This window comes from Nomascus leucogenys, chromosome 7b (assembly GCF_006542625.1).
Source record: "Nomascus leucogenys isolate Asia chromosome 7b, Asia_NLE_v1, whole genome shotgun sequence".
Taxonomy (NCBI): Eukaryota; Metazoa; Chordata; class Mammalia; order Primates; family Hylobatidae; genus Nomascus; species Nomascus leucogenys.
Genome location: NC_044387.1, coordinates 30653182 through 30680441, shown reverse-complemented (window position 1 = coordinate 30680441; position 27260 = coordinate 30653182). Strand labels below are relative to the sequence as shown.

At 34.4% G+C, this 27260-nt stretch overlaps 1 protein-coding gene across 3 annotated transcripts in view; it reads left to right on the top strand.

Annotated features, from left to right (window-relative positions):
• FAT4 (FAT atypical cadherin 4) overlaps nt 1-25680 on the top strand; it is a 175070-nt gene extending 149390 nt beyond the window's left edge. For 2 of the 3 annotated variants that reach the window (XM_030815731.1, XM_030815730.1), the window contains exons 11-17: nt 2728-3035; nt 10700-10785; nt 11681-11860; nt 12477-12601; nt 14257-14474; nt 20101-20362; nt 22658-25680. In XM_030815731.1, the coding sequence (XP_030671591.1) occupies nt 2728-3035; nt 10700-10785; nt 11681-11860; nt 12477-12601; nt 14257-14474; nt 20101-20362; nt 22658-24525 (3047 nt within the window). In that variant the 3' untranslated portion in view covers nt 24526-25680. The remainder of the gene's footprint in view (nt 1-2727; nt 3036-10699; nt 10786-11680; nt 11861-12476; nt 12602-14256; nt 14475-20100; nt 20363-22657) is intronic. The other variant, XM_012507642.2, reaches the window with a different exon arrangement.
• The last annotated feature ends 1580 nt before the right edge of the window (nt 25681-27260 follow it).

Below are 27260 nucleotides of genomic sequence, written 5' to 3'. Positions count from 1 at the left end.
ACATAGCCGGCAGTGCAAATTTCTCCCCCTGTTCCTTCCAGGGGCAAAGACAAAAAACATTATCTAAACTTAGACATTGTCAGTTGACAACATAAGCACTTGGAAAAGAAAACAAAAATCACTGAAACACTACTATGTAATTTGAAATTAAAGAGATAGAATTAAAAACAAAAATGATTTTTGTTCTCAAATGGAATGTGGATGAAATGTACAAATAACAAAGTCAGACGGAATGCCTCAAATAGCCAGAGGTAGGTAGTTACACTTGCATCCTTTGAAGCAAAACTTCATCATTTTAAAGTTAGAAAAAAGTTTTTTGCACTATTTAGCTTCTCATCAATAAAAGATTGGCTATTTGGATTTCAAAAAAATTTTTTATCCTTAGATTTTTAAATTTAAATTACATCTTAGGAAAAACATAGTGCTTCAGACATTACAAAGGCGACATGTATAATTATAACTTCTTAGAATTAAGATGCAACCTTTCTGTGAAAACAGTACCAAAACCTTTTAAGAATAAATTTTTTTAATTCCATAAAAAAAATTTTCATGTTTGAAAATACAGTACAATTTGAATTAAAATGTAAGTATCTATATACTTTCTACATATATTTACACTCAAATATTCAGCACATTGTTATAGATGTAGTAAAGTTTGTTCAGAAGAGACCTAAGTGAATATATAACACAAATTTTTTCAGTAGTATTTTTATTTTGTTTATATGCTTCATTTTACCTTTTACTTTAACTTCACTTACTCTTTCTGCATAGATAACATATTTATATACAAATTAATACATATAAATTATAAATATTAAATGTAGATGCCACAGAAATGTATAAAATACGAATACAAATTCTACAGGATAGATATAATAAATATATAATGTATAAGACATATCATATATATCAATAAATATCATTTCTATAATTCCTTTGCCTTTTCTTCAACTTCAGTTAAAGATTAAAAATAAAAAATTATGTATAATTTCTTTTTTTTTTTTTTTTTGAGACGGAGTCTCGCTCTGTCGCCCAGGCTGGAGTGCAGTGGCATGTTCTTGGCTCACTGCAAGCTCCGGCTCCTGGGTTCACGCCATTCTCCTGCCTCAGCCTCCCGAGTAGCTGGGACTGCAAGCACCCACCACGACGCCCAGTTAATTTTTTTTTGTATTTTTAGTAGAGACGGGGTTTCACCGTATTAGCCAGGATGGTGTCAATCTCCTGACCTCGTGATCCGCCTGCCTCGGCCTCCCAAAGTGCTGGGATTGCAGGCGTGAGCCACCATGCCTGGCCAAAATTATGTATAATTTCTACTCATTTATAATAAATATTATTTCAACCTGGACAGAAAAGGAAAAGATAAATAACACAAATTTTATAGCAGCTTCTAGGCTATTTAATTTTAAAAATGTTCTGATATAAAATGTGGTATTCAAACAGCTAGACAATCAGTAGATCTGGCCTCAAATTTTGGCTGTTTCTCTTGGTTCTGTGACCTTAGGCAAGTTTTAAATACTCTATAAAATAATGGCATTGGTTCCTTCTAGCTGAACAATTCCCTCACTCTAAATTTTATGCATTTATGGGACATATAAAGCCAAAATTAAGAAATGAAGCCTTTGCAAGTTAGTAAGAATCATGAGGTATTGGCGTGGGTTAATTTTCCAATCATTTGCCACAGTCTACTAATATTTGTGGGAAAAGAATTTTGGCATAGCATTTTTGCATCAATAAAACTCATTTTTCAAGTTTGAAAAAGAACCAGCACAAACAAATGGGAATGCTGACTTTCAGAAAAACAGACAGCTATTTTAAAGTAGCCTGCTATAAATCATACCCACAGAGGGTATAAAACAAGAAAGAGATAAAAACTTAAAGACAGTTATTTCCTTTCCTAAACCAATGATTCCACTTGTCAGATTTTGTGGCCCTTGAAAATAACATGAATATAGGTACTGATTTTTAAAAAATCAAAACAAATGCATTTACATCTTCAATTGAGTTGAAATAGTTTTTAAGAACTATATATTATGAAGGAAGTATGTTGGCTGAAAATTGTAGCATAATACAACTTTTAAAAGATCAACAAATTTGGGCCGCTTGCGGTGGCTCATGCCTGTAATCCCAGCACTTTGGGAGGCTGAGGTGGGCGGAGCACCTGAGGTCAGGAGTTCAAGACCAGCCTGACCAACAAGGTGAAATCTCATCTCTATTAAAAATACAAAATTAGCCAGGCGTGGTTCCCAGCACCTATAATCCTAGCTTCTCGGGAGGCTGAGGCAGGAGAATCGCTTGAACCCAGTAGGCAGAGGTTGCAGTGAGCAGGCACTCTAGTCTGGGCAACAACAGCAAAACTCTGTCCCAAAATAATAAAAAATAAAAATAAAAATAAACGAATTTTGAAACGTTTCTGGGAAAGAAATCTCTTCAGACATACTCCATTCCACTAAGCCTTTCATTTTGAGAAACAAAACGTACTTAGATATGTTCCCTAATTAGACAATGAAAAATAATTACATCAGTTAATCATTTCTGCCATGTTTTAAAGATCATTCATTCATAAAGATCATTAACTATTTCAATTTTAGTTTAGATGAAGTTTTTTGGAAAGTAACAAAAAAGTTGTTAAAAGATATCTAATTTTATAATTCAAAAATATTTTAATCAAAATATATAATAAAATTTCCCTGAAATTTTATGCTAGTTTGTCAATTTTCCCTCCAACAGGTGTCTTTGGAAAACACTGCGAGTTGAACAGTTATGGATTTGAGGAGTTATCATACATGGAATTTCCAAGCTTGGACCCCAATAACAACTATATTTATGTCAAATTTGCCACTATTAAAAGTCATGCCTTATTGCTTTACAACTATGACAACCAGACAGGCAACTGGGCTGAGTTTTTGGCTCTTGAAATTGCTGAAGAAAGACTAAGATTCTCTTATAATTTAGGCAGTGGTACATATAAGCTTACCACCATGAAGAAGGTATCAGATGGACATTTTCACACTGTGATTGCCCGGAGAGCAGGAATGGTAAGATATTTCATTTTATTGTTGTTGTATATCCAACTGGATCTTCAAATAAAGTATGAATTGGGGCACAAATCATGTTAAATTAGGTTTATTCAATAAATGAACACTTTAGTTATGAAAAACTTAGGCATAATATTTTTCTTTTGCTCATGACAACTCTGTTCAAAAACAATAAAAAGGAGAACAATTGAGAAAATAGCCTAGTGCGTGAAAAAATTTCATTGATATTTTTGTATGTTTTTAAGGCCATGTCCGGACTATATTTAAAATAACTACCTTTCTTTCCTAAGTATTTCTGCCTTGACTGAAGAAACGATTTAGCAACAGAGGAGACTTTTCTACAAAATCTACATAACATAACTTAATCAAAACACTTTATTGTTTAAAAATGGTAACAATAGTCTTAGCTAGTCATAGTCTTTTCGCTGGTGGAGGGTCTTGCCTTGATATTTGTGGCTCCTGACTGAGCCAGGTAGTAGTGGCTGAAGATTCACGGTGGGGGCTGTGGAAATTTTTTAAAATAAAACGACAGGAAACTTTGTCACATTGATTAACTCCTTTTTCATGAAAGATTTCTCTGTAGCATTTGAGGCTATTTGATTGATACCATTTTACCCACAGATGAAATTGTTTCAAACTTGAAGTCAAGCCTCTCTCAAACCTTGATGCTAATTTATTAATTAAGCCTATGGAATATTCTAAATCCTCTGTTGTCATTCAACAATGTTCACAGCATCTTCACCTGGAGTAAGTTCTATCTTAATAAACCGCTTCCTTTGTTTATCCCTAAGAAGCAGCTTCTCATGTTTGTTTTGCAAGATTGTAGCAGCCCAATCACATCTTGAGGCTTCACTTCAAATTCTAGTTCTCCCGCTGTGTCTACCACATTGGCAATTACTTCCTCCACTGAAGTCTGGAAGCCCCCAAACTCATCCATGAGAGTCAAAAATCAACTTCCTCTGAACTCCTTTTAACATTTGATATTTTGACCTCCTTCCATTAATCATGAATGTTCTTCATGGCATCTAGAATGGTGACTCCTTTTCCAGAAGGTTTTTAATTTACTTTGCCCAGACCTATCAGAGGAATCATCATCTGTGGCAGCTATAGCCTTATGAAATGTATTTTTTAAATAATAGGACTTGAAAGTCGAAGTGACTCTTTGATCCATGGGCTGTAGTCTGGATGCTGTGTTAGCAAGCATGAAAACAACATTAATCTCCTTATACATCATCCTCAGAGCTTTTGGGTGACCAGGTGCATTGTCAGTGAGCAGTAATATTTTGAAAGGAATCTTTTTTTCTGAGTAGTAGATCTCAACAGTGGGCTAAAAAATATTCAGTAAACCATGCTGTAAACAGATGTGCTGTCATCCAGGCATTTCTGTTTACTGATAGAGCACAGGTGCAGTAGATTTAGCATAATTCTTAAAAACCCTAGGATTTTTAGAATGGAAAAGGAGCACTGGTTTCAATTTCAAGACACCAGCTATATTCACCCCTGATGAAAGAGTCAGCCTATCCTTTGAAGCTTTTTTTTTTTTTTTGAGACAGAGTCTCCCTCTGTTGCCCAGGCTGGAGTGCAGTGGTGCTATCTCGGCTCACTGCAAGCTCCACCTCTCGGGTTCACGCCATTCTCCTGCCTCAGCCTCCCGAGTAGCTGGGACTACAGGCCCCCGCCATCTCACCCAGCTAATTTTCTGTATTTTTAGTAGAGACGGGGTTTCACCATGTTAGCAAGGATGGTCTCAATCTCCTGACCTCATGATCCACCCACCTTGCCTCCCAAAGTGCTGGGATTACAGGTGTGAGCCACCACGCCCGGCCCCTTTGAAGCTTTTAACCCAGGCATTCACTTCTTTTCTCTAGCTATGAAAATCCTAGATGACATCTTCTAATAAAAGGCTGTTTTTTTACATTGAAAGTCTGTTCTTTAGTGTAACCACCTTCATCAATGACCTTAGCTAGATCTTCTGGATAACTTGCTGCAGCTTCTGTATCACCATTCACTGCTTTGCTTTGTACTTTTACGTTACGGAGATGACTTCTTTCCTTAAACCTCATGAGGCAACCTCTGCTACATTCCAACTTTTCTTCTGTAGTTTCCTCACCTCTCAGCCTTCATGCAATGGAAGAGAGTTAGTGCCTTTTTCTAGATTAGATGTTGGCTTACGGGAATGTTGCAACAGGTTTGATCTTCTATCCAGACTATCCAGACTGCTAAAACTTTCTCCATATCAGCAATAAGGTTATCTTGCTTTCTTATCATTTGTATATTCACTGGAGTAGCACTTTTAATTTCCTTCAAGAACTTTTACTTTGCATTTACAGCTCGGCTAACTATTTGGCACAAGAAGCCTATCTGGCCTATCTTGGCTCTCGACATGCCTTCCTCACTAAGCTTATTCATTTTTACATTTTGATATAAAGTGAGAGGAATGTAACTCTTCCTTTCACTTGAGCACTTAGAGGCCATTGTAGGGTTATTCGTTGGCATAATTTCGGTAGTGTTTTATCTCAGGGTACAAGGAAGCCTGAGGATAGCTAGAGAGACCAGAGATAGATAATTGCTGGAGCAGCCAGAACATAAATAACGTTTATCAATTAAGCTTGCCATCGTATATGGCACGGTTCACGTTGCCACAAAATAATTATAATAGTAACATCCAAGGACACTTCACTCATCACAGATCACCATACCACATAAAATAATAATGCAATATTTGAAATATTGTGAGAATTATTAAAATGTGACTCACAAAGTAAGCACATGCTGTTGGAAAAATGGTGCTGATAGACTTGCTGGATACAGGATTACCAGAAACCTTCAATTGGTAAAAAACAAAATATCTGCAAAGTGCAATGAAGTGAAGAGCAATAAAATGAGGCATGCATGTATTTATAGATTATATTGATTTTATTATGTGGCGTTCATGTTACAAGAATGACATATCTATTTAGGACTTGTGTTTATTAAATAAATACTTTTCTTTATAAGCGAAAATGCATCACATCTTTTCTTTATTAATGTTTGAAAATATTTGACATAGTGTAATAGAATGGAATGGCTTATTTATTTTTTATTCTTTATTTATCTTCACAACTATCTATCCGTATTTCCCCCATCTCTAATGGCTATCAAGGATTTTTTAAATAAGAAAATGCTAACAAATCTGTCTTAAAGTATTTTTGCACTTTAAGCCTTTAAAAGTGTAGTTACTGGTGGCCGGGCGCAGTGGCTCACGCTTGTAATCCCAGCACTTCGGAAGGCCGAGGCTGGCAGATCACGAGGTCAGGAGATCGAGACCATCATGGCTAACACAGTGAAACCCCATCTCTACTAAAAATACAAAAAAAAAAAAAAAAAAAAAAAATTAGCCCGGCATGGCGGTGTGAGCCTGTAGTCCCAGCTGCTGGAGATGCTGAGGCAGGAAAATGGCATGAACCTGGGAGGCGGAGCTTGCAGTGAGCCGTGATCTCGGCACTGCGCTCCAGCCTGGGTGACAGAGCAAGACTCTGTCTCAAAAAAAAAAAAAAAAAAAGTGTAGTTACTGGCAAGATTTATAATTCACCCTAGATAAAGGAATTGTGTGAAATGTTAAATTATCTATTAAAAAGAAAGCCTAGCCAAAACAACAAAATAAGTGCCCTTAAATCATTTTAAATGAAAAAACTTGGTATCTAAATGATTATAATTTTATTTCTGACTTCATGGCAATCTTTAAAATATATGGTAACTTATATAGTCCTTAGACTGATCATATGAATCATACATTTGTGTAACTACCGAGAAATTTTTGCCACTAAATGTATGGAATATGTTATATTGCTGAATGCATATAAGCAATATTCAGAAGTAATATTTAAAAGGTTTTTAACCAAGCTTTTGCTAGTTTTTTTCCCTATGACACATAGTTAATTTTAAAGGCTAAAATTTGTGCAATCTATAATTACCAATTCATAAGGGCATAAGACAGAAACTACCTTATAATGTTAATTATTTTTGACCAATACACATAACAGGCAATCTATTATCAAAGAACAAAATCTGTCATTTGATCTCAGGAATATTTTACAAATCCATGTTTATTTTGAATTGGCATCAGATACAATGACATTTCTCTCCTCCACTCTAATTTACTACAGCATTAAAGGAAATTTGAGCAAGTTTTAAAATACAGAAGTATTTCTAATTATGAGGGGGAAAAAGAATAATGATTAGCTTTAAATATAACCAAGTGATTGTGTCAACATGGTCAAGGGTAGCTGCTCAGACATGTCATTCACAGATATTGCCACATCCATCAAACTGCATTCAGGGTCCTACTGGGTTATTAAATGTATGTTACTTGAAATATTGGTGAGAAAAAAACAAAAGTATTGTATAGTTTTTATCAATCATTTTAGTTATAGATGCTTTTCCATTTCCTTTTGAACTTAGTGTTAATATTTTCCGGTTGGAACATTTTTCTAATATATTTAATTTATATAGTGTTTAGTTAATAAAATTACCCCCAACATTCCGAAAATGATGTCAAGACATAATGTTATATTTTAATTCTAATGTGCCCACATTTCCATATTATTGTAAGGGTTAATATGAATCATAATTAAAATTTTATTTCTGTGAATTAGGTGCTTAAACAGGTGTTGGTCACCCTGAATTATCACCAACACAACCCACATATAACCTTTTGAAGTATATATATATCTACTTGATCTTGGTCTCAATGAAGTTTAAATTATGAGTAGTGCCTAAAAATCCACCTGACTTTAATGAACATTAGTAGAGGTATAACAAACAAATCTTGGATAAAATATATTTTCTGATTAGTAATAGGTTATTGCACTGATTTTTGCTTGAGATTTTAAAAATCAGCATAATATCAAACTGGTATGCTCAGAAGAAGACCTCTGGAAGAATATAGATTTAATCAATTCTAGTATTCCTGATGATGGATGTAACCAGAAATATTGGGCCTTAAAGAATTAGAAAAACATTTAGAGATTGATATATATAGATTGGGCTCACATTAGCCACAATAATATCCTAAAACTGATGAGTAATAGTCGACATCACCTCACCCCCATTCTCCACACATATGTAAGACAGCCATATTTCTGATACGTTGTCAAGTATACTATAATGTAAAATAAACGATTTTACCTGATGACCTCCAAGGTCACATTAAACTTCATGAGCATTTGATTCTATCAAACAAGGACATGGGAGCAACAGGTGAGTGGAGAAGGATGCAGTTCATTGTATTATTGTGACCATAGTCATCAATTTTTAATAATACCAAATGTGAAAAAAAACTCTGTCATTATTACTTGAGTCATAGGAAAAATGTCTGCCTGTTTCAGAAAGCATCCAAAATAAGGCCCCTACTGGATTCTGAATTTGTCATTTTCTACATTTCAAAATAATTTTGGTTGGAAACTGGCAAAATCATTAACCTCTAAGCTTTAAATCATTGCATAGTTGGGATAAAACATTTTAATTTATGGTGGTAAAGCTATAAAAATTCAACAGTAAAAGAGAATTTAATTCTGAAGATTAAATTGCATAACCTTACCATTAAAATAAAACATCTCCTCCATTATTCTTTCTTTGAGTTGTATCAGCAAGCTTTTAGATGTATATGAAATATTAACAATGACTAAAATATAATTATGTTATCCAAGGTTATTTTTCTAGTTGAGGCATTTATAAATATCCATGTGGTACTTTCTAGTTTATGATACTTTTAGGGATCTCTACAAGGATACTTGCATAATATATGTAGAGAGATGTGTTCAATCAAATAGTCACCTAAGCAGCAGAAGTTGAATTATAAAAACCTAATACTGCTTTTGAGATTGGGTGTCACCCCATTTTACAGATAACTGGAAATAATCATAACTATCAACAGAGTTAACTAAATGGGGCATGAAAGTCTTGCCAGAGAACTGGAAGTATAAATTTTTCCTACAAATGTTAGTATTTATTATAATTTACTTGAAAAAAATGGCAAAAAAAATCCATGTTGCTCACAAGAGTTTATTGTATACGGCTTATACTAATTAACTCTTAGAAACATTTAAGAATATGTTAGCCAGTAATATTTGATAAACAATTAATAAATTGATTATACATTCACCTCAGTCTTTGTTTTTAAAATGTGAGATACTTCAGGTAAATTTTTATAAGTCTCCCATTTAAATATATATTTTATGGATACTGCCTAAAAATCATAAGCAATATTGATAAAAGTGGGATATTAAGGAAATTAATTAATCATTTTCGTTCCTGATGAAAGTGGCCTGATTTTTTAATACAGAAAATTTGATATCCAAAACTTTACATTTAAGTTTGGCATGTTATTAGTCAACTTGCTTAACTTCCTGCACTGTTTTCTACATTTGCTTTGCTCTTATTAAACTGAAATGATAAGCATCCTGATAAATGGATAGTTGCATTGTATTTATATTTCTCTTCTACATATGTAACAAATTTGGATTAACCCTGTCTGTGGCATTCGTAAACTTATAATAACGCTTTATTGTCTGCATTGGGAGAAACCTTTAAACCTCCTGTCCATTCAGATAATGAATTATTGCTATTCCTGTGATTTACTGGCACTACACTCCATCCTTCTTACAATTTCAGCAACTAAAATGTGCAAAGTTTGTCATTTGTCAAATTTTAATGCAATTTGGGGAACAAAGGAATTGCATCACAATAGCATTGGAGATTACACAATAATATGGATATACAACTTTGGTCTTAGACTGCACTGCAGCCATCCTCAGTTGCTGGTACTCATTATACAGGACTCTGACTTCTATGGTTATCATGTTCTTAGGCCTTTTAACCATAAATTTATGACTTTGTTTATCAATCAAAAGGAGTATTCATATGTTCTACTAAACAGAAGGCTTTTGTCTCAAGGGAATACACATCCCTTAGAATTGCAAAAATGACTACTTAGTCATTATTTAAATACTATTGGGGATTTTTTACTGTAAAGTGATCTACAGTAATACATCCTGATTATACAGAAATATGCTGTAATGTTATTTATAAATAATTATTCTTAACAAAAATGAGAAGAGCACTTACTTGATTTGTTTAACAAATTTCAAACTTTAATCTAAACATTTAAATTTTCATAGATTGCTATAATAGTATTTATGCTGTATTTTCATAATCTTTTTGTAAATATAGCTGAAATCGTATCAGAATAAGACTTTTGAAAATCAAAAATTAAGTGTCTTTTCTTTTGTTAGCATAACTTGACAGTACAATAAACACATTTCTTAAGATTGTAATCTACAGGAAGATGTTTCAGACCTGTTGTGTATTATTCTAAAAAAGATTAACAGCATTTTTGTCTTTTTTCACCTATAAAACAGGGGAGCAGGAGAGGATTTTTAAAGGTACCCTTTTACCTCTTATAGGTATAGATAGTCATAATTTTAGTTTGAGATATCAAAGAAACATGTGCCCATGATTCAATATTATAATTATGTGATTTATACATTAAATCAAGATGTTATCACAGTTTCCAAGTCATGTTCACATAGAAACAAGTCACGGGTAGTGTTGTCTGGAAAGGCTAATAGGGACAGTATTAGCCCTATCAACAACAAAGTTGAATGTTTCTTTCTCTTGCTTCGTAGGCAGCCTCCTTAACTGTGGACTCCTGTTCTGAGAACCAAGAGCCAGGATATTGTACTGTCAGTAATGTGGCAGTTTCAGATGACTGGTAAGGAGTATGATTAGTTTAATTTTTATTATTACTTAACATTTTTTAAAATAAATTTTATACCTAAAAATAATTATAGGATGGTAAGTAGTACATAAAGCTTAAGATATTTTATTTCCCTCTCCAAATTTTCATAAGATAAAATAGTCAATAATTACTGTGCAAAATATGTTAAAATGTGTGAAATGAAGTGGTAGAAATAAGGATAAAATTGGAGAAAAGGAAATTAAATATAGCCAGTAGTCTTTGGAAAGATTCATGAAATAATTGCATATGACCTTCATTCTGAAAAACATGTAGGATAAAGACCCCAGTTCTTTCAAATGCATTTCTAAAAGTTTATGTGAAAATTATTAACAGATATTTTTCCATAGCACTTAAAGCTGAGCACAGCAGTAATCTACAAGAAAATAAGTGATTTTAATAGAAAAAATGATAAACAGAGAAAAATAAGTAATCACGAATCATGATGCATCATTCATTGCCTCAATCAACTTATTGGCATCCCTTGCATTGATCAACTTACTGATATTCTTTATCATCTCTTCAGGGAAGGAGCAATGTAATCCAACGTAAATATTAGAGTTGCCACTAATTCTACAGCATTTTATTTTCCCTCTGAGAGTATGCTCCTTCTTGCTGACTCAGTATTGTGATGATATACATCTAACTTGACTAATTGAAAATATAATTTCCATAAGTATTTTTTTTCATAACTCAGAAGTCTAACAGCTCTGTGTGTTTATAGGACATACTTCTACGTATTTTCCATTGAAATTTATCACACTATAATAAATGTCAAAAAAAAGCTATATTCACTCTTTTTCGAACTAAACATTATACTAAAAATGTAATCTTTTGAGACTAATATTTATATCTTCCATTTTTTACTTAGGACTCTTGATGTTCAGCCAAATAGAGTCACAGTTGGAGGTATCAGATCACTAGAACCAATCCTTCAGAGGAGAGGACACGTGGAAAGCCATGATTTTGTTGGGTGTATAATGGAGTTTGCAGTCAATGGAAGGCCTCTGGAACCCAGCCAAGCTTTGGCAGCACAAGGCATCCTAGATCAGTATGGCAATTTTATTTCTTACTGTTTTAAAGAAAAAAATGCAAAAAAAGTATGCTTCAGTGAGCATCAAAAGATGAAATTATTATGCTCAAATCTCTAAAAATACCAAATGATTTACATTGTTTTGAATTTTAAATATTATACCTTTGAAATTTTGGCATAAAGTATGACATTTAATTAGAAAATTAATATGTTTCTAGAGTCTTATACATATATATATGCATGTGTGCATGTATATGTTTTATCCTCTTATAGAGAGTTGTGAAGATTAAATTAGTTAAGTTGGTAAATTATATAAAAAAGTGTTCCAGCACATAGAGATATGCAGATGTTAGCCATCATGGGCACATAGAACTTTATTTCACATTAAATAGTTTTACTTATAGACATACATATTCCTAAAAACTTTTTTTCTTGAATCTTCTTTAGTGTGAGGCAGACTATGTTTTCTAGGAAAACTTCTAGTTTGAGTAGTTTCTCCAAATATAGTTGTAACTTGAGCTTCAAATAATGGAGTGCTTGAAATTAAACAAGTTAATAAAAGTTTATATCGAGTTTTAGCAAACTTCTCCTCATCTTTTATGTGCGTTATCGTTTTCATTATGATTTATTTTAGATGCCCTAGGCTGGAAGGCGCTTGTACTCGCAGCCCATGCCAACATGGTGGCACATGTATGGATTACTGGTCATGGCAGCAGTGTCATTGCAAAGAGGGACTCACTGGGAAATACTGTGAGAAATGTATGTAAGATCTTCCATCTTCCCCTGGAAATTATGATAACTATGAAAAGTAAAATATATGCACCCAAGTATGTAACCAAATTAAAAATTACGCTTTCATTCTAAATATTAAAATATTAAATGGACAATAATTGGTAAAATACAGTGACATTTTAAAAATTATTTTTGTAATCTGAAGAAGAATAATATCCTTTTAAAGAATTGTTTACTAACTAAATCTCTAGCTTCCACTTTAAGGTATTTTATTCACTTATTTTTGTTTCTTGTATCTGTTAGAATGCTAGGCAATCTAAAAGATCAAAGGTTATAGTTAGGCTTTTTTTTTCATATTATCTCCCTTTAGGGGATATTTTTCTGGTGAATTTTTGTGCATAAAAAGGTATACACACTATATCACTCGACACTGTGTTCAAAACATCATACAGAGGCATCATAATATGTTAAAATTAATGTTGATACTTTCATTTTAATGTACAAGTAGTAGAATTAGTTTTGAATATTACTTTTTAAAATCCTTTCATCATTGTCTTCTAAGCCTAATGTTATTATTTAGACATTAATGATGTTCACATCATCATTAGAAAATGGTGCTGTCTAATTTCGAGCTGCATATTTCACTAACTAACCCTAATGGCTCCTCTTTTGTAAAAATTCTTCATTTTCAAACAAGTAGTTATTACTTAACTCCATTGCAGGTATCTGACTACATTTAAGGAGTCATTTGATTCAATTATATTATGAAAACAAATAGAAATGCATAATAAAATTGAGGATTTAATGTAATCTAAAAGGTCTTAGCAGAAGGTATAATTGTGTGTAATCATATTAGATATAATGAAAACAGAAAATATATATTGTCACGTGATTTTCAATGTACTAAATATTTAATAAGGAGCCTAATTATATCTGAAATATGAGTCATTGGCTAGATAAATACCAGAGACACTTTTTCTTAAATCATGATATAACTCACATACTATAAAATGTATCCTTTTAAAGTGTATCTTTCAGGGCTGAAATTCGTTTGAGCTAATTTCCTTAATATTCTTTCTTTAGCTATATTATTTGTTTCTATAACTTAAGCTTCAATATTTCTGGAATGTGGATTTTTTTCAGATTACGATAAACTATAATATACATACTGATTATACATGATGATAAATTATATGTGATGATTACTGAAAATAAAGTTAGTTACAGATGTAAATACTTGATTGAACACTTCTTTGTCCTAATTTATAGCATACTAGAGACTAAAGATTACAAATTACTTTAACCATGCAAACATATATTTTGGAAACACAGTGAAAATGATTACAAACAAATTTTTCAAGTACGTATTACCAACAAGTGGCTGTCTTTAGATATTCATAATTTATATAATGTGGCAAATAATTTAGTAAAATATTTCCCAAATGGTTAATGACTGTCATAGTGTATTTTACATTTCATGGTTCTGAAATGCATTTAAACATGTGAAATCAACTTATATAATGATTCATAAATGGAAATTATTTTTTAAGAGTAGAGTTGGGGGACATTAATTCCCAAAACAACATTTTCATTGTCCTTTTTATATTTTTGTCACTATAGAAAACGCTTCAAGAAATGCCAAATGAATGCATTCATTTTCCCTTTTTTCCTTTGACTTCCAGCTGTTACTCCTGACACTGCCTTATCATTAGAAGGCAAAGGGCGCTTGGACTACCACATGAGTCAGAATGAGAAGCGGGAATATTTGTTAAGGCAAAGCTTACAAGTTGCCATGTTGGAGCCTTTTGGTGTGAACAGTCTGGAAGTAAAATTTAGGACCAGAAGCGAGAATGGCATTTTAATCCATATCCAAGAAAGCAGCAATTACACTACTGTGAAGGTGAGATAAAAGCTAATGGTGACTTCATTTGATTAGACCGCCTGCCGTGTAGTGGTTTAAATCACTTCCCCCATAATTTCTGTCCTTTTCTTTACAACCCATTAGAGTTCCGACTAATGCTGGGCACTATTCCAATGTCATCTATCTTAACTATTCCCCAGGCATTGGCCAGAGTAACAAAGATCTGAATGGTTTGGTTTCTACACACTTTTGTGTTGCTTTAGAGTAGAGAACCCTGCCAGGTAGGCCAGCACACAAAGAATTAGTTGCAATCTGTTTTTCTGGTAAGAATTTATATTTCTTCATTTCTTACTTTTAGACAAAGCAAACCAAAAATATAATGTTTCTTTGAAATACAAAAATATTTTTCTCCAACAATTATTTCGAATACTGACATGTATATGTCAGTTGACAGGATTAGAATAAGGAAAAACATTTTGAAATAAGGAAAAACATTGTGAAATTATATGATTTCTGGAGCATATATGCAATTCTCTATGTATATAAACTCTGTGAAGTAAAGTATGTTTGGAATTTATTATAATTTTACTTAACCTTTCCAAATAATTTTTAAATAATCTTAAAAATTATACTCCATGAGAACAATGGATTAATTTATCATTAGGCTTTTACATAATTTGTTTTTTCTTATATGTAAATAAGATACTAAACTTATATACAGATGAATAATTTCATTAGATATCCATTTTTGCATCGGCCCTTAGCTTTCTGAAGTTTTAAATCTATATTCTGCTTTCTTTCCCACAAATAAGTCATCTCCTAGACCAACAGTTTCTTTAGTTTAGTTATATTTACTGCCTTCCATTAATATTACTTTGTATCATTCTACTGATAATTTTTTATATAAATTTTAGTAAATTCTTAAGATAACAAATCCAGACTTCCTGAATTATTTCCATCTATTAGTCAATATTTAATAATTACTTGAGGGATAGTTCACAAAGAAAAAGAGCAATATGTTCAGAAAAATTATTAGGTTTAATTCACATATAATACTAAAAATAAAAATAGATGTTCACTTCTACACTTTAGCCTCTTTCATCCTCAAAATTTTTCTCTGTGCAAGCCAACCATGATTACGTTGCATATAAATATATTTAATAAGTAGCACGAAAACCAATATTTCTTACCTTCTCAAATGATAATTCCTCTAGTCCAGGCATTTCCAACTAGGAAAGATTTTACCCCCACAGGACATTTGGCAATATCTGGAGACATTTTCAGTTGTCACAGTTAGGAGTTGGGAGAGTATTTCTGGCGTCTAGCGGTGGAGGTCCGGAATGCTGCTAAACAGCGGCACTTCACAACAAAGAGTTATCTGGCCCCAAATATCATTAGTGCCAAATGGCAGACACTCTACCCTTTTCCCCTATAAGAGAACATCTTCAGATTTTAACTTTACCTCTATTGAAACAAAGGGCCCAGTTCCAGAGTTAATAAAACAACTGTAAAAGAGAACACATAAGCCATTGTATTACATTATTATTTGGTACTTATAATTTTCATTGAAAATGGTATTAGAAGTAAACAAAGTAAAGAAGCAAAAAAAGAAATAGGTTCTCATCTTCTATAAGAAACATATTTTATATGGTTTGAGAGGCTTTGACATTGAGGTCTGTGTGTTATCTGTTAAGCTGCTTCCAAGTCTTCGTGCCATTTAAATGACATATGAAATGTTTCTGTACTAACGTACACTTTAAGCCAAGGAATTCAGTCAAAATACAATGTGGCTGAAAAAAATCAGAGACACATTTTTTTCTTCATTAAGGAAAAAGCTGAATGTCAAGATCCATTTTTGTCACCATAAATTCTTCTATTTCCAACAGGGCAGCAGCATACAACTCCAGACTTTGTTAGCTTGGTAGCAATAACTTAATTTTTTTTTTTCCTGAAAGGAAAGTAAATGCAAATTAACAAAAAAAATGAATAATACAGACCAAAATGCATTGTTTTGTATGAAAATTTTGGAAAGAAGCTTTTCAAAGATTAAGGGGCTTGGCAGGTAAAGAGAATAGGTAAGAAAAAATAACAACAGTGAATTAAGAATAAGTAAACTGAAAGAAAGTGGCTGTTGTAAGCAGGCAAATTATTTGGATGATAGGAATATCAAGTGCTTATACAGACTAGGAAGCTAGTTAGGATGGACTTTTAATTATCAATTAGCTTATTGGTCACCAAGATGCCAGGGTTTCTTTTTCTTTTTTCTTTTTTTGACTCCTTTTCTGACCCTTTCTTTAACTCTTTCTTATGGTTTGCATTCTCTGTCTTTCTGTCTCTCATTCTCTTTTCTATCATTCTTTCTCTCTCTCTCTCTCTACACACACACACACACACACACACGCAGACAGAAGATGAGGATATTTTGTGAAAAATGAGGAAGGGCGTTGGGTAAATTGGATTCCATGTGGCTAGAAGAGAGAGAGGGTGTCAGTGTCAGGTGTGGGCAGCAATAATGATGAGAGGAGAGAGAAGAATATGTAGAATCGATTGGGTCTATTCAGAAAAAGAAAAAATTAAGAAGAGAAAGTTTCAGAGAGAAAGGCAAAAGGAAAGCATACTTGTGTAAAACTTTGTAGGCCAATATTTAACTCATTTCACAAATCTCTCTTCATTCATGGCATACCCTATAGCTCCATATTTGATGTTCTGTAATAATAGTAATGTGATGGACTTTATTTCTACTCTAAATCAGTTCTTTTGTTTTGTGTTTGTCTGTTTTTTTAAGTGGGCAACATAGGTGACACAGAATAATTGGAATAAGGAATTTAGAGCTCTATAGATTCAAATTAAATAAATGAACAAATAAATGCAGTCATGAGTTGCATAATGACAGGAATACATTTCGATAAATGCATTGTTAGGTGATTTCGTTCTTGTGCAAACATCATAGAGTGAACTTACTCAAACCTAGATGCTACAACCTACTATACACCTAGGCCATATGGAATAGTCTATTGCTCCTGTGCTACAAACCTGTATGGCATGTTTACTTTACTAAATACTGTAGGCAATTGTGACACAGTGGAAAGTATTTGCGTATATAATCATATCCAAAAATAAAAAAGGTACAGTAAAAAGGCTGCATAGAAGATTTTTGGGGGGGATGGGGGACAGCCTGGGCAACAGGGTCTTGCTCTGTTGCCCAGGCTGGAGTACAGTGGCATGATCTCAGCTCACTGCAGCCTCCGCCTCCTGGGCTCAATTTATCCTCCCACCTCAGCCTCCCAAGTAGATGGGACTACAGGTGTGCATCACCATGCCCAGCTAATTTTTGTAGTTTTTCGTAGGGATGAGGTTTCACATGTTGCCTAAATTGTACTTACTGTGACTGAAGTTTGTAGGACTGAAAGTTGCTCTGAGTCAGTGAGTCACTAAGCAAGTGGTGGGTCAATATGAAGGCCTAAGACATTATTATACACTTCTGCAGACTTTATAAACACTGTATACTTAGGTTACATTAAATTTATCAAAAATATTTTCTCCAATAATAAATTAACATTAGCTTACTGTAACTCGTTTAGTTTATAAACTTTTAAAATTTTTAACTTTTTTCTCTTTTGTAATCATAATTAAAACACAAATACATTGTACAACTGTACAAAAATATTTTTTCCTTATACCCTTATTCCATAAGCTTTTTTTCTATTTTAAAAGTTTTTTATTTCATTTTATTTTTACTTTTAAACTTTTGCATTAGTAACTAAGAAACAAAAAAACACATTAGCCTTGGCCTACACAGGGTCAGTATCATCAATATCACTGTCTTCCACCTCCACATCTTGTCCCAGTGGAAGGTCTTCAGGGACAGTAACACACATGGAACTGTCATCTCCTATGATAACAATGCCTTCTTCTGGAATCCCACCTAAAGGACCTGGATGAGGCTGGTTTACAGCTATTTTTTAATATCATTAGAGGCAGTACCCTCTAAAATAATGATTAAAAAAACTTGGTGTAGTAAATACATAAACCACTAATATAGTCATTTATTATAATTATCAAGTATTATGTATTATGCATAATTGCATGTGATATACTTTTATACAACTGGCAGCGCAGTAGGCTTGCTTACACCTGTATCCCCGCAATGAGTAATTAGTTGTGCTATGACATTACAATGGCTACTGGGTCACTAGGTGATAATAATTTTTCAGCTCCTGTTTATTAATAAATAAAACCAAGCAAAAATTAGCATGATTTTTAAAAGTGAATAATTATATAAGTGTTAAGTACAGTACTGCCAGAGAGAAGGAAAACATTAAAAATGTTATAATGGGAACTTATATTCTTATCCACCCCAATTTGTGGTATATTCCAAGTGCTCTTTCATCAAAAATTTATTGAATAGAAGGATGACATGATGAAATCAATTGGGAGGAAAGAGCTGGGAGGAGCCTTTTCCTATCTTTTTTTTTTCATAAAGTACTCTAGCTATAACCAAAGAAAGTTGCTGTTTTTACTGTGTGTCATGAGATGCTGCCCATTTGATGAAATGTTATTGTCATTTAGCTAGAATTTTCTGTTTTTTTTTTAGTTTGGTACTGAAATATATTATTATGTGGAAAAATTGCTTTAATAAAATATTACTATATGAATAACATATGTAAATGTGTTAGACATCTTTTCGGTAAAGTACAAATGAACTGATTTTTAGTTTTACCAGATGTGTTTGTTGCATGTAGAAATAGCATTTGATCTGAGTGACAAAATAAACTGATCCATCTTTTCATTCCCGTTATTTGAGGAACAGTGCCACTGCATCCCCCTGCCAACACACCAGCTCTGTCTGGCAGTGGTAACGGGATTATGCTCCCTGAACCAAATGTTCATCTTGCCTCATAAATTATCTCACTTTCTAAAATGGTCTACTCAGCATACTGGAAACTCGGTAGCTGGAAACTGGAGTGGGAGCACCCTGTTACCCAATGTTCTCCTGGACAAAATAAAATAAACCAAATATCCTTTAGATAAATTGTAAAACACAGCCAAAGTGAAGCCTTGCCCAGACACCTCATTAAAGAATTCACTCTTTGTTCATCATAGTTTTTGATCTCAATAAATGGTATGAACAATAGGCATCATTTTTTCCTAAAATTTGTGTGTAAAAGATGAGAGGTAAAACCATTATTTTCATCTTTATTTTTAAACTATGCTTCCTTTTTAGCTGAGCATTTCTCTTTCTTTTTACAAGTGGTTTTCACCATTTTTTAGTGCTATGGGCCTTTTACTAAACGACCCAGCATAACACACTCCAATGGCAGGTTGCCATTGGAATACAAGTAATTTAAAAAGGTATAATTTAGTTATCTTAAGTGGGCATTCGCCCCTTTATTATTTCAATTGTGTTCTGGAAAATAATTCATCATGTTTTGAGAAATTAGGTATACATATAAGAATACGTTGAAAACCATTGAAACTTAAATGTAAAAGTATATGTTGCCTAAAATTGTAGAGACAAAGTGTGTAAGTATATTCTAATACAACCAGATTCTTCAGCTATTCTATCTGCTATAGACTGGTCAAAAATTTAAGTTTAGTTTTATTAATGATTTTTATTTAAGCATGCCATATTTTAATTGCATACTATTTTTAATATGTTTTACAGATTAAGAATGGCAAAGTACATTTTACATCCGATGCAGGAATCGCTGGGAAAGTGGAGAGAAATATTCCTGAAGTATATGTTGCAGACGGCCACTGGCACACTTTTCTAATTGGGAAAAATCGAACAGCCACAGTATTGTCTGTCGACAGAATATATAACAGAGATATTATCCACCCTACTCAGGACTTCGGTGGCCTTGATGTGCTTACTATATCGCTTGGAGGAATTCCACCCAATCAAGCACATCGAGATGCCCAAACAGGTAAATGCCTTTGTTAAGTACACAAGGGAAGTCAAATTGTTCTTCAAAAAGTAATTGTTTTTTCTTGTGGTAAGACTACACATTTAGCATGAATCTCATACACAGTACAATTTCATTCAATAAAATTTCTGTTTAAAAAAGTAGTTTGATGTCTGATAATATCAATTATAAATATCCTAAGAATGTCATAACTATCTTCAGAAAGTTTGTAATAAACTATTAGCCACCACTTTCTCGAGCAACTTGCATCTTTCTTACCAAGGTTGTAATTCAGTCCATAGTGTTCTGATGCTTTGCTTATCCACCAAGCATTTGTATACATTTGTTCATTTATTTATTCATTCACAGCCACTCTCTTCATAGACCATTAATGGAGACAAACATTAATCAAATTCTTACACAAGTAACTGCATTATTCTAATGTGTGATAAATAATACAAATGAAGAATGTAGAATTCTAAAATATAGTGAAAAAAGAGAAAGGAAGGGGAATTTTGCTGTGGAATTGACATGTATACATAAATCTGAATGATGAGGAGGAGGATGAAAGTGTATGAAAGGTTAATTTATGTTGATAGGAATTTTTTTAAAGAAATAGTTTAAGTCAAAGTTATAGAACACAGCACATTGGAGGCTAACATCATAGGCAAATGATGAAGTTGGAGAATGAAGCAACTTCCTGACCATGTTGCAGTTTAGGTCTTATTTACAGAGCAATGGGAAGTAATTAAAAACTTTAATCACAGTAGGATCAAGTTAGATATGCAGTAATAGTACAGATCATTCAGGCTACAACATGGAGAATGAATTGGAGAAGGATACGAGTGGATCTACAGAAATGAGTTGGGATCTGGGCAAGATGTCTTGTGAGCTCCTACTAGTGTGGTGGCTGAGGAGTTAGAAAGAAATGGATAGGCAAGAAGTATTCCAGGAACTAAAATCAACCAAACTGTTAGTGATTATGGTAAAATTCAAGGAGGTTTCTACTTCTCAACTCAAAGAAGGGTAGGTCAGCAAGAGAGGAAACTGCAGAACCCTCCAAAAGCAGCATATGTCTGAGAAATATTAGATTTGGTTTGGGACATTTGGGGTTTGAAGCATCTTTGAGAAAATCCTTTGGATGGATGGGCTGGAAATCAGAAATAGACTTTAGCTGGAAATATATATTTAAGAGTGGTCAGTGTCAAGCAGGTAACTGAAGTACTGGACATGGGTGTGATCGCCTAACATGAGGGCGTAGAGTGAAAAGAAAGCCTGGTACCTCATCTTGATTAACCGTAAGAGTTAATGGTTATGTAAAGGAGAATAAATCAGAAAAGGAGACTAAGTAATAGGGAGAAAATCAGCAGTATAGGAACAAAAAGAAAAGATGTCACAAAAGCGCACAGAAAAAAATATATCAAGAATGAGAATGTCACTATGGTAGAATGACGCATTAAATAGGAAAAAAAATGCATGTGAGAGTAATAGATTTAAGGCATAAAAGTTAAAGTCCAGGTCATAAGTCCTTTTTATATGTTTATTATAGAATGTTGTGAGAAAACAAGCCAATGGAAATTACGCTTTTTTGGTAGTGTCAAAATAGATCGCTGGGCCCTGAGACAGGAATATCAGCACTGTTAGCACACTCAAGTGTAATGAAGTGTTTCTTAACTTTGCATTTTATCTTTATCATTCCCCTAAGGAGACACTTAGTATAGTCTAAACTTTGCCATCCCCAAGTCATAAAATGTTAACACCAGAGGTATGTTTTTATCTGCCTTTTAGAGGACCACAAACCATTGTAATAGCTAAGATTTTTTTCTTTTGCTCCCCGAGAACCTATGTTCCACACCTTTGGTGCATTATCACCTTCAATGGGAATGCGTGATTTAGTAGTTGAAGCCATTGGCCTATTTCATGTTCTTTACAAGTTTAAAAATATATTTTATTTGTATGTATGCAATTTTTGGTATATGGGATGTAAAAAGGAAGGAAATTGATAAATAAATAAATGAGTAAGAAAAAGAAAATTCAGCCTGCCCAAGTCATTCATCAATCTTCAGAATGAGTGGGATTCAAGCAATCTGACCCATGTTTGGTCATGGTAATCTTACGTACCTTGCTAAGTTATGTTATAAGATGCACAGCTTAATTACCTTTCAGCTGGATGATGATTCTGAGACTGAGGTTTCTGTATTCATATGAGGTGATTGTGGAGCTTCTCTTTACAAGATCCCAGCAGTGTAGTATAAGCTCTTTTTTTTTTTTTTTTTTTTTTTTTGTAAAAAGCCTTACTCCTTCTTCTTCTCCCAGCAGGTTTTGATGGCTGCATTGCTTCTATATGGTATGGTGGAGAAAGTCTTCCTTTCAGCGGGAAGCATAGCTTGGCCTCCATCTCAAAAACAGATCCCTCAGTGAAGATTGGCTGCCGTGGCCCAAACATTTGTGCCAGCAACCCCTGCTGGGGTGATTTGCTGTGCATTAATCAGTGGTATGCCTACAGGTGTGTCCCTCCTGGGGACTGTGCCTCCCACCCATGCCAGAATGGTGGCAGCTGTGAGCCAGGCCTGCACTCCGGCTTCACCTGTAGCTGCCCAGACTCGCACACGGGAAGGACCTGTGAGATGGTGGTGGCCTGTCTTGGCGTCCTCTGTCCTCAGGGGAAGGTGTGCAAAGCTGGAAGTCCTGCGGGGCATGTCTGTGTTCTGAGTCAGGGCCCTGAAGAGATCTCTCTGCCTTTGTGGGCTGTGCCTGCCATCGTGGGCAGCTGTGCAACCGTCTTGGCCCTCCTGGTCCTGAGCCTGATCCTGTGTAACCAGTGCAGGGGGAAGAAGGCCAAAAGTCCCAAAGAGGAGAAGAAACCGAAGGAGAAGAAGAAAAAGGGAAGTGAGAATGTTGCTTTTGATGACCCCGACAATATCCCTCCCTATGGGGATGACATGACTGTGAGGAAGCAGCCTGAAGGGAACCCAAAACCAGATATCATTGAAAGGGAAAACCCCTACCTTATCTATGATGAAACTGATATTCCTCACAACTCAGAAACCATCCCCAGCGCCCCTTTGGCATCTCCAGAGCAGGAGATAGAGCACTATGACATTGATAACGCCAGCAGCATTGCCCCTTCGGATGCAGACATCATCCAACACTACAAGCAGTTCCGCAGCCACACACCAAAATTTTCAATCCAGAGGCACAGTCCCCTAGGCTTTGCAAGGCAATCCCCTATGCCCTTAGGCGCAAGCAGTTTGACTTACCAGCCTTCATATGGTCAAGGTTTGAGAACCAGCTCCCTAAGCCACTCAGCGTGCCCAACTCCCAACCCTCTGTCTCGACACAGTCCAGCCCCTTTCTCCAAATCTTCTACGTTCTATAGAAACAGCCCAGCAAGGGAATTGCATCTTCCTATAAGGGATGGTAATACTTTGGAAATGCATGGTGACACCTGCCAACCTGGCATTTTCAACTATGCCACAAGGCTGGGAAGGAGAAGCAAGAGTCCTCAGGCCATGGCATCACATGGTTCTAGACCAGGGAGTCGCCTAAAGCAGCCAATTGGGCAGATTCCGCTGGAATCTTCTCCTCCAGTCGGACTCTCTATTGAAGAAGTGGAGAGGCTCAACACACCTCGCCCTAGAAACCCAAGTATCTGCAGTGCAGACCATGGGAGGTCTTCTTCAGAGGAGGACTGCAGAAGGCCACTGTCTAGAACAAGGAATCCAGCCGATGGCATTCCAGCTCCAGAATCCTCTTCTGATAGTGATTCCCATGAATCTTTCACTTGCTCAGAAATGGAATATGACAGGGAGAAGCCAATGGTATATACTTCCAGGATGCCCAAATTATCTCAAGTCAATGAATCTGATGCAGATGATGAAGATAATTATGGAGCCAGACTGAAGCCTCGAAGGTACCACGGCCGCAGGGCCGAGGGAGGACCTGTGGGCACCCAGGCAGCAGCACCAGGCACTGCTGACAACACACTGCCCATGAAGCTAGGGCAGCAAGCAGGGACTTTCAACTGGGACAACCTTTTGAACTGGGGCCCTGGCTTTGGCCATTATGTAGATGTTTTTAAAGATTTGGCATCTCTTCCAGAAAAAGCAGCAGCAAATGAAGAAGGCAAAGCTGGGACAACTAAGCCAGTCCCCAAAGATGGGGAAGCAGAACAGTATGTGTGAAGTTTACGTACTGGCACTATAAAAATATCAAAACAAGAAATACTCAAACCATTGTAAAGTTGCTGACTAGGTTGGGTCACATTTGAAAAACAGGCCAGTATGGACTAGTGGTGGAGGGAAAACTTTAAAAATAATAACCGCAATGCTGCTGAAACAGACTCACAACAACTCTTAATTTAAACGTGTGGTTGAATTTATTTCCCTGCATGCATTGTGTTTTGTAACTAGTTATGTGGCATGCAGCATTTGGAAAATTTTTCTTATTTACCAGTGTTTGATTTGTGATTTTTAAAAATTGATACCTTTACCACTGCCGAAAAGAACTTGTGCTTTCCCAGTGGCGTATGTGTATTGTTTCCATTGTATTATTATAACTATATTTTGCATTGCAAGATTCTTGATGTTAAACCAATCCTTGTAAAGTGTAAAAAGGAACCCTCCTATCATGGAATGAAAGATTAAGTATATTAACACTTTTCAGAATGATAGTTTCCGTATTTGATGTTTCTCAGAAATGTCTGAGTATTTGAGTAAGTTTTACATGACAGTGGGTACTGAAATTAAGTCATTTTGTTCAGCACTTTAATGCTTTCTTATAGAATTGTCTTAAAACTTCTGGATCCTTGAGCAGATGATTATAGTCTCCTGACTTTCATGAGGCTTCCATTAGGAACAGAATGATTGCATGTTGTCCCCAGAACACTGCCACCTTGCTATGCGAATGATGTTCTCAGCAGCACTTCTAAGAAACACTCTTAAAAGTTATTTATTGAAAAATTTTCCTATGCTTTTAATATTTTAAAGAATTGACCTAAGAAAAGCTTATGATTGGACTTATTTTCCAACCAGATAACTTTACTCTAAGTACCCAGTTTTTATAATTTATATGAAATCAGATTTCAACACTTTCTGTCATTTTGTAGATCATTTTTTTAATACCGTGTAAAAACTTTTTTTACACCTAAGCTGTGTTTTTGATACTGATATTTTCCTATGCTGAATAGTTTTCTTACTTTCAGGGAAGGTAAGAAAATACTTTTTTTATATTTGTTACTTATGTAACATTCATATTTTTCACATTTTGATATTTGTAACATACTGTATGCTTTCTACTTGTAAATGTCAACAATAGAATTAAAATATTTATTTAAAATATTTTGTATTCATAGTGTAATATTAATTTTTATCTTTCTATACTCTTTGTATGCCCAACTGAGAATAGTCTCTACTTGTCAATAAGGTATGGCTACTTGAACTGTATATGAGCAGAATCATTTTCTTTTAAAAAATGTGAATATGGATCGTTGCCAGAACAGATATTTTAAATTCACTTCAGTGCATTCCTACCTGTCAAAGTTCTTGGGCTTCCCTGGAGTATAATGAGTCTAGACTAGGTTGATCTTAGGGGACTAACTTTGTTAGGAAGCTGGTTTAAGCATTCTGGCAAGAAATGTTTGGAAATTCCCAGTAGAATGTGTTCACTGAAGACCAGCTTTAGATCAGTCTTATAGCTATAGAAGCAGCGATGAATTAGAGCTAATTATGGAAAAATGTCTGGGACTAATCTTCTCCAAGGACCCAGCCCAAAATTCTCTAAGTCCAAGGGTGGGTAGAAAGAATGATAGTGAAAGCTCCACTCTACATATGTGTCTTCATTGATTACTCTGCTGCATAATTCTAAAGAAACTATACATGCTGTCTTAGCCAAGACAAACCTCTGTTTTCAGGAGTCATAGTTACATCTTAAATAACAGGACTTTAAAAAATTACCTCACAATCTCAGAACATTTGCAATTAAATATCTGCCCCAAACCTAATATTCATTGAGAATACTCTCCTTTAATACTGACTCTACCATATTGAATAGGAATTTTAACGATACGTAAATTAACACCCACAGATTGAGGCGTATGCCAGAATTATTTTGTCATTTAATAATGCTGACATTATTTTTTTGTTTCAGATTAGGAAATATAATGTGGATTTAATCTAAATCATGATATTCCTTTAGGTTTAAACACTGAATGTAAGATAATGATCTGATTTTCTCTTTTTTTGTCACCTGTGATGAGCCAACATGTTTTAGTATTTCTCTATGAATTTCATAAATTTCTTCTCCAAATACGGAAACATGTTCATTGCTTTGTGTAACTCAAAACAGAATACATTTTTTAAAAAAACTCTGAAGCATCTCAATGTCCTCAAGAATATAAACTCTATAATTTAGAACAGAGCTAAATGTAAGATGATAAACATGATTATAGTTAAGAATAAAGGGGAAGGAACTTGGTGCCAAGATTTTGTATTCTTATTCTTTAAGAATTCTTTGTGAGATAGAGAATTACTAATCCCTTGACTAATCAATCCCAGTTTAGGAACATGATAGGATTCTCATAGAACAATTTCTAGTCTTTGGTTCTTCTTGGAAATCTCTTCTACTGAAGCAAAGCCAATATTTATATCAAAATAAATCAGAAATCTGTGAAATGAAGGCCTCACTTTAAAATGGACAGTAATAATTTATTGAAATATTGAAGTGACATATGGTGTACTATGAGGAGGCGGATTATAGGCAAATTAACAGATTAACAATCCCCATAAATGAATGGTTGGTAGTGACTTGCATGTTCACACATAAAATTATGACCTGAGAATTTTAATCCATCCCCTGTGGAGTTTTATTGGATTTCCTGGAATACAGTTAGTCTACTCTGTAGAGGCCAGAGCAACTCCTT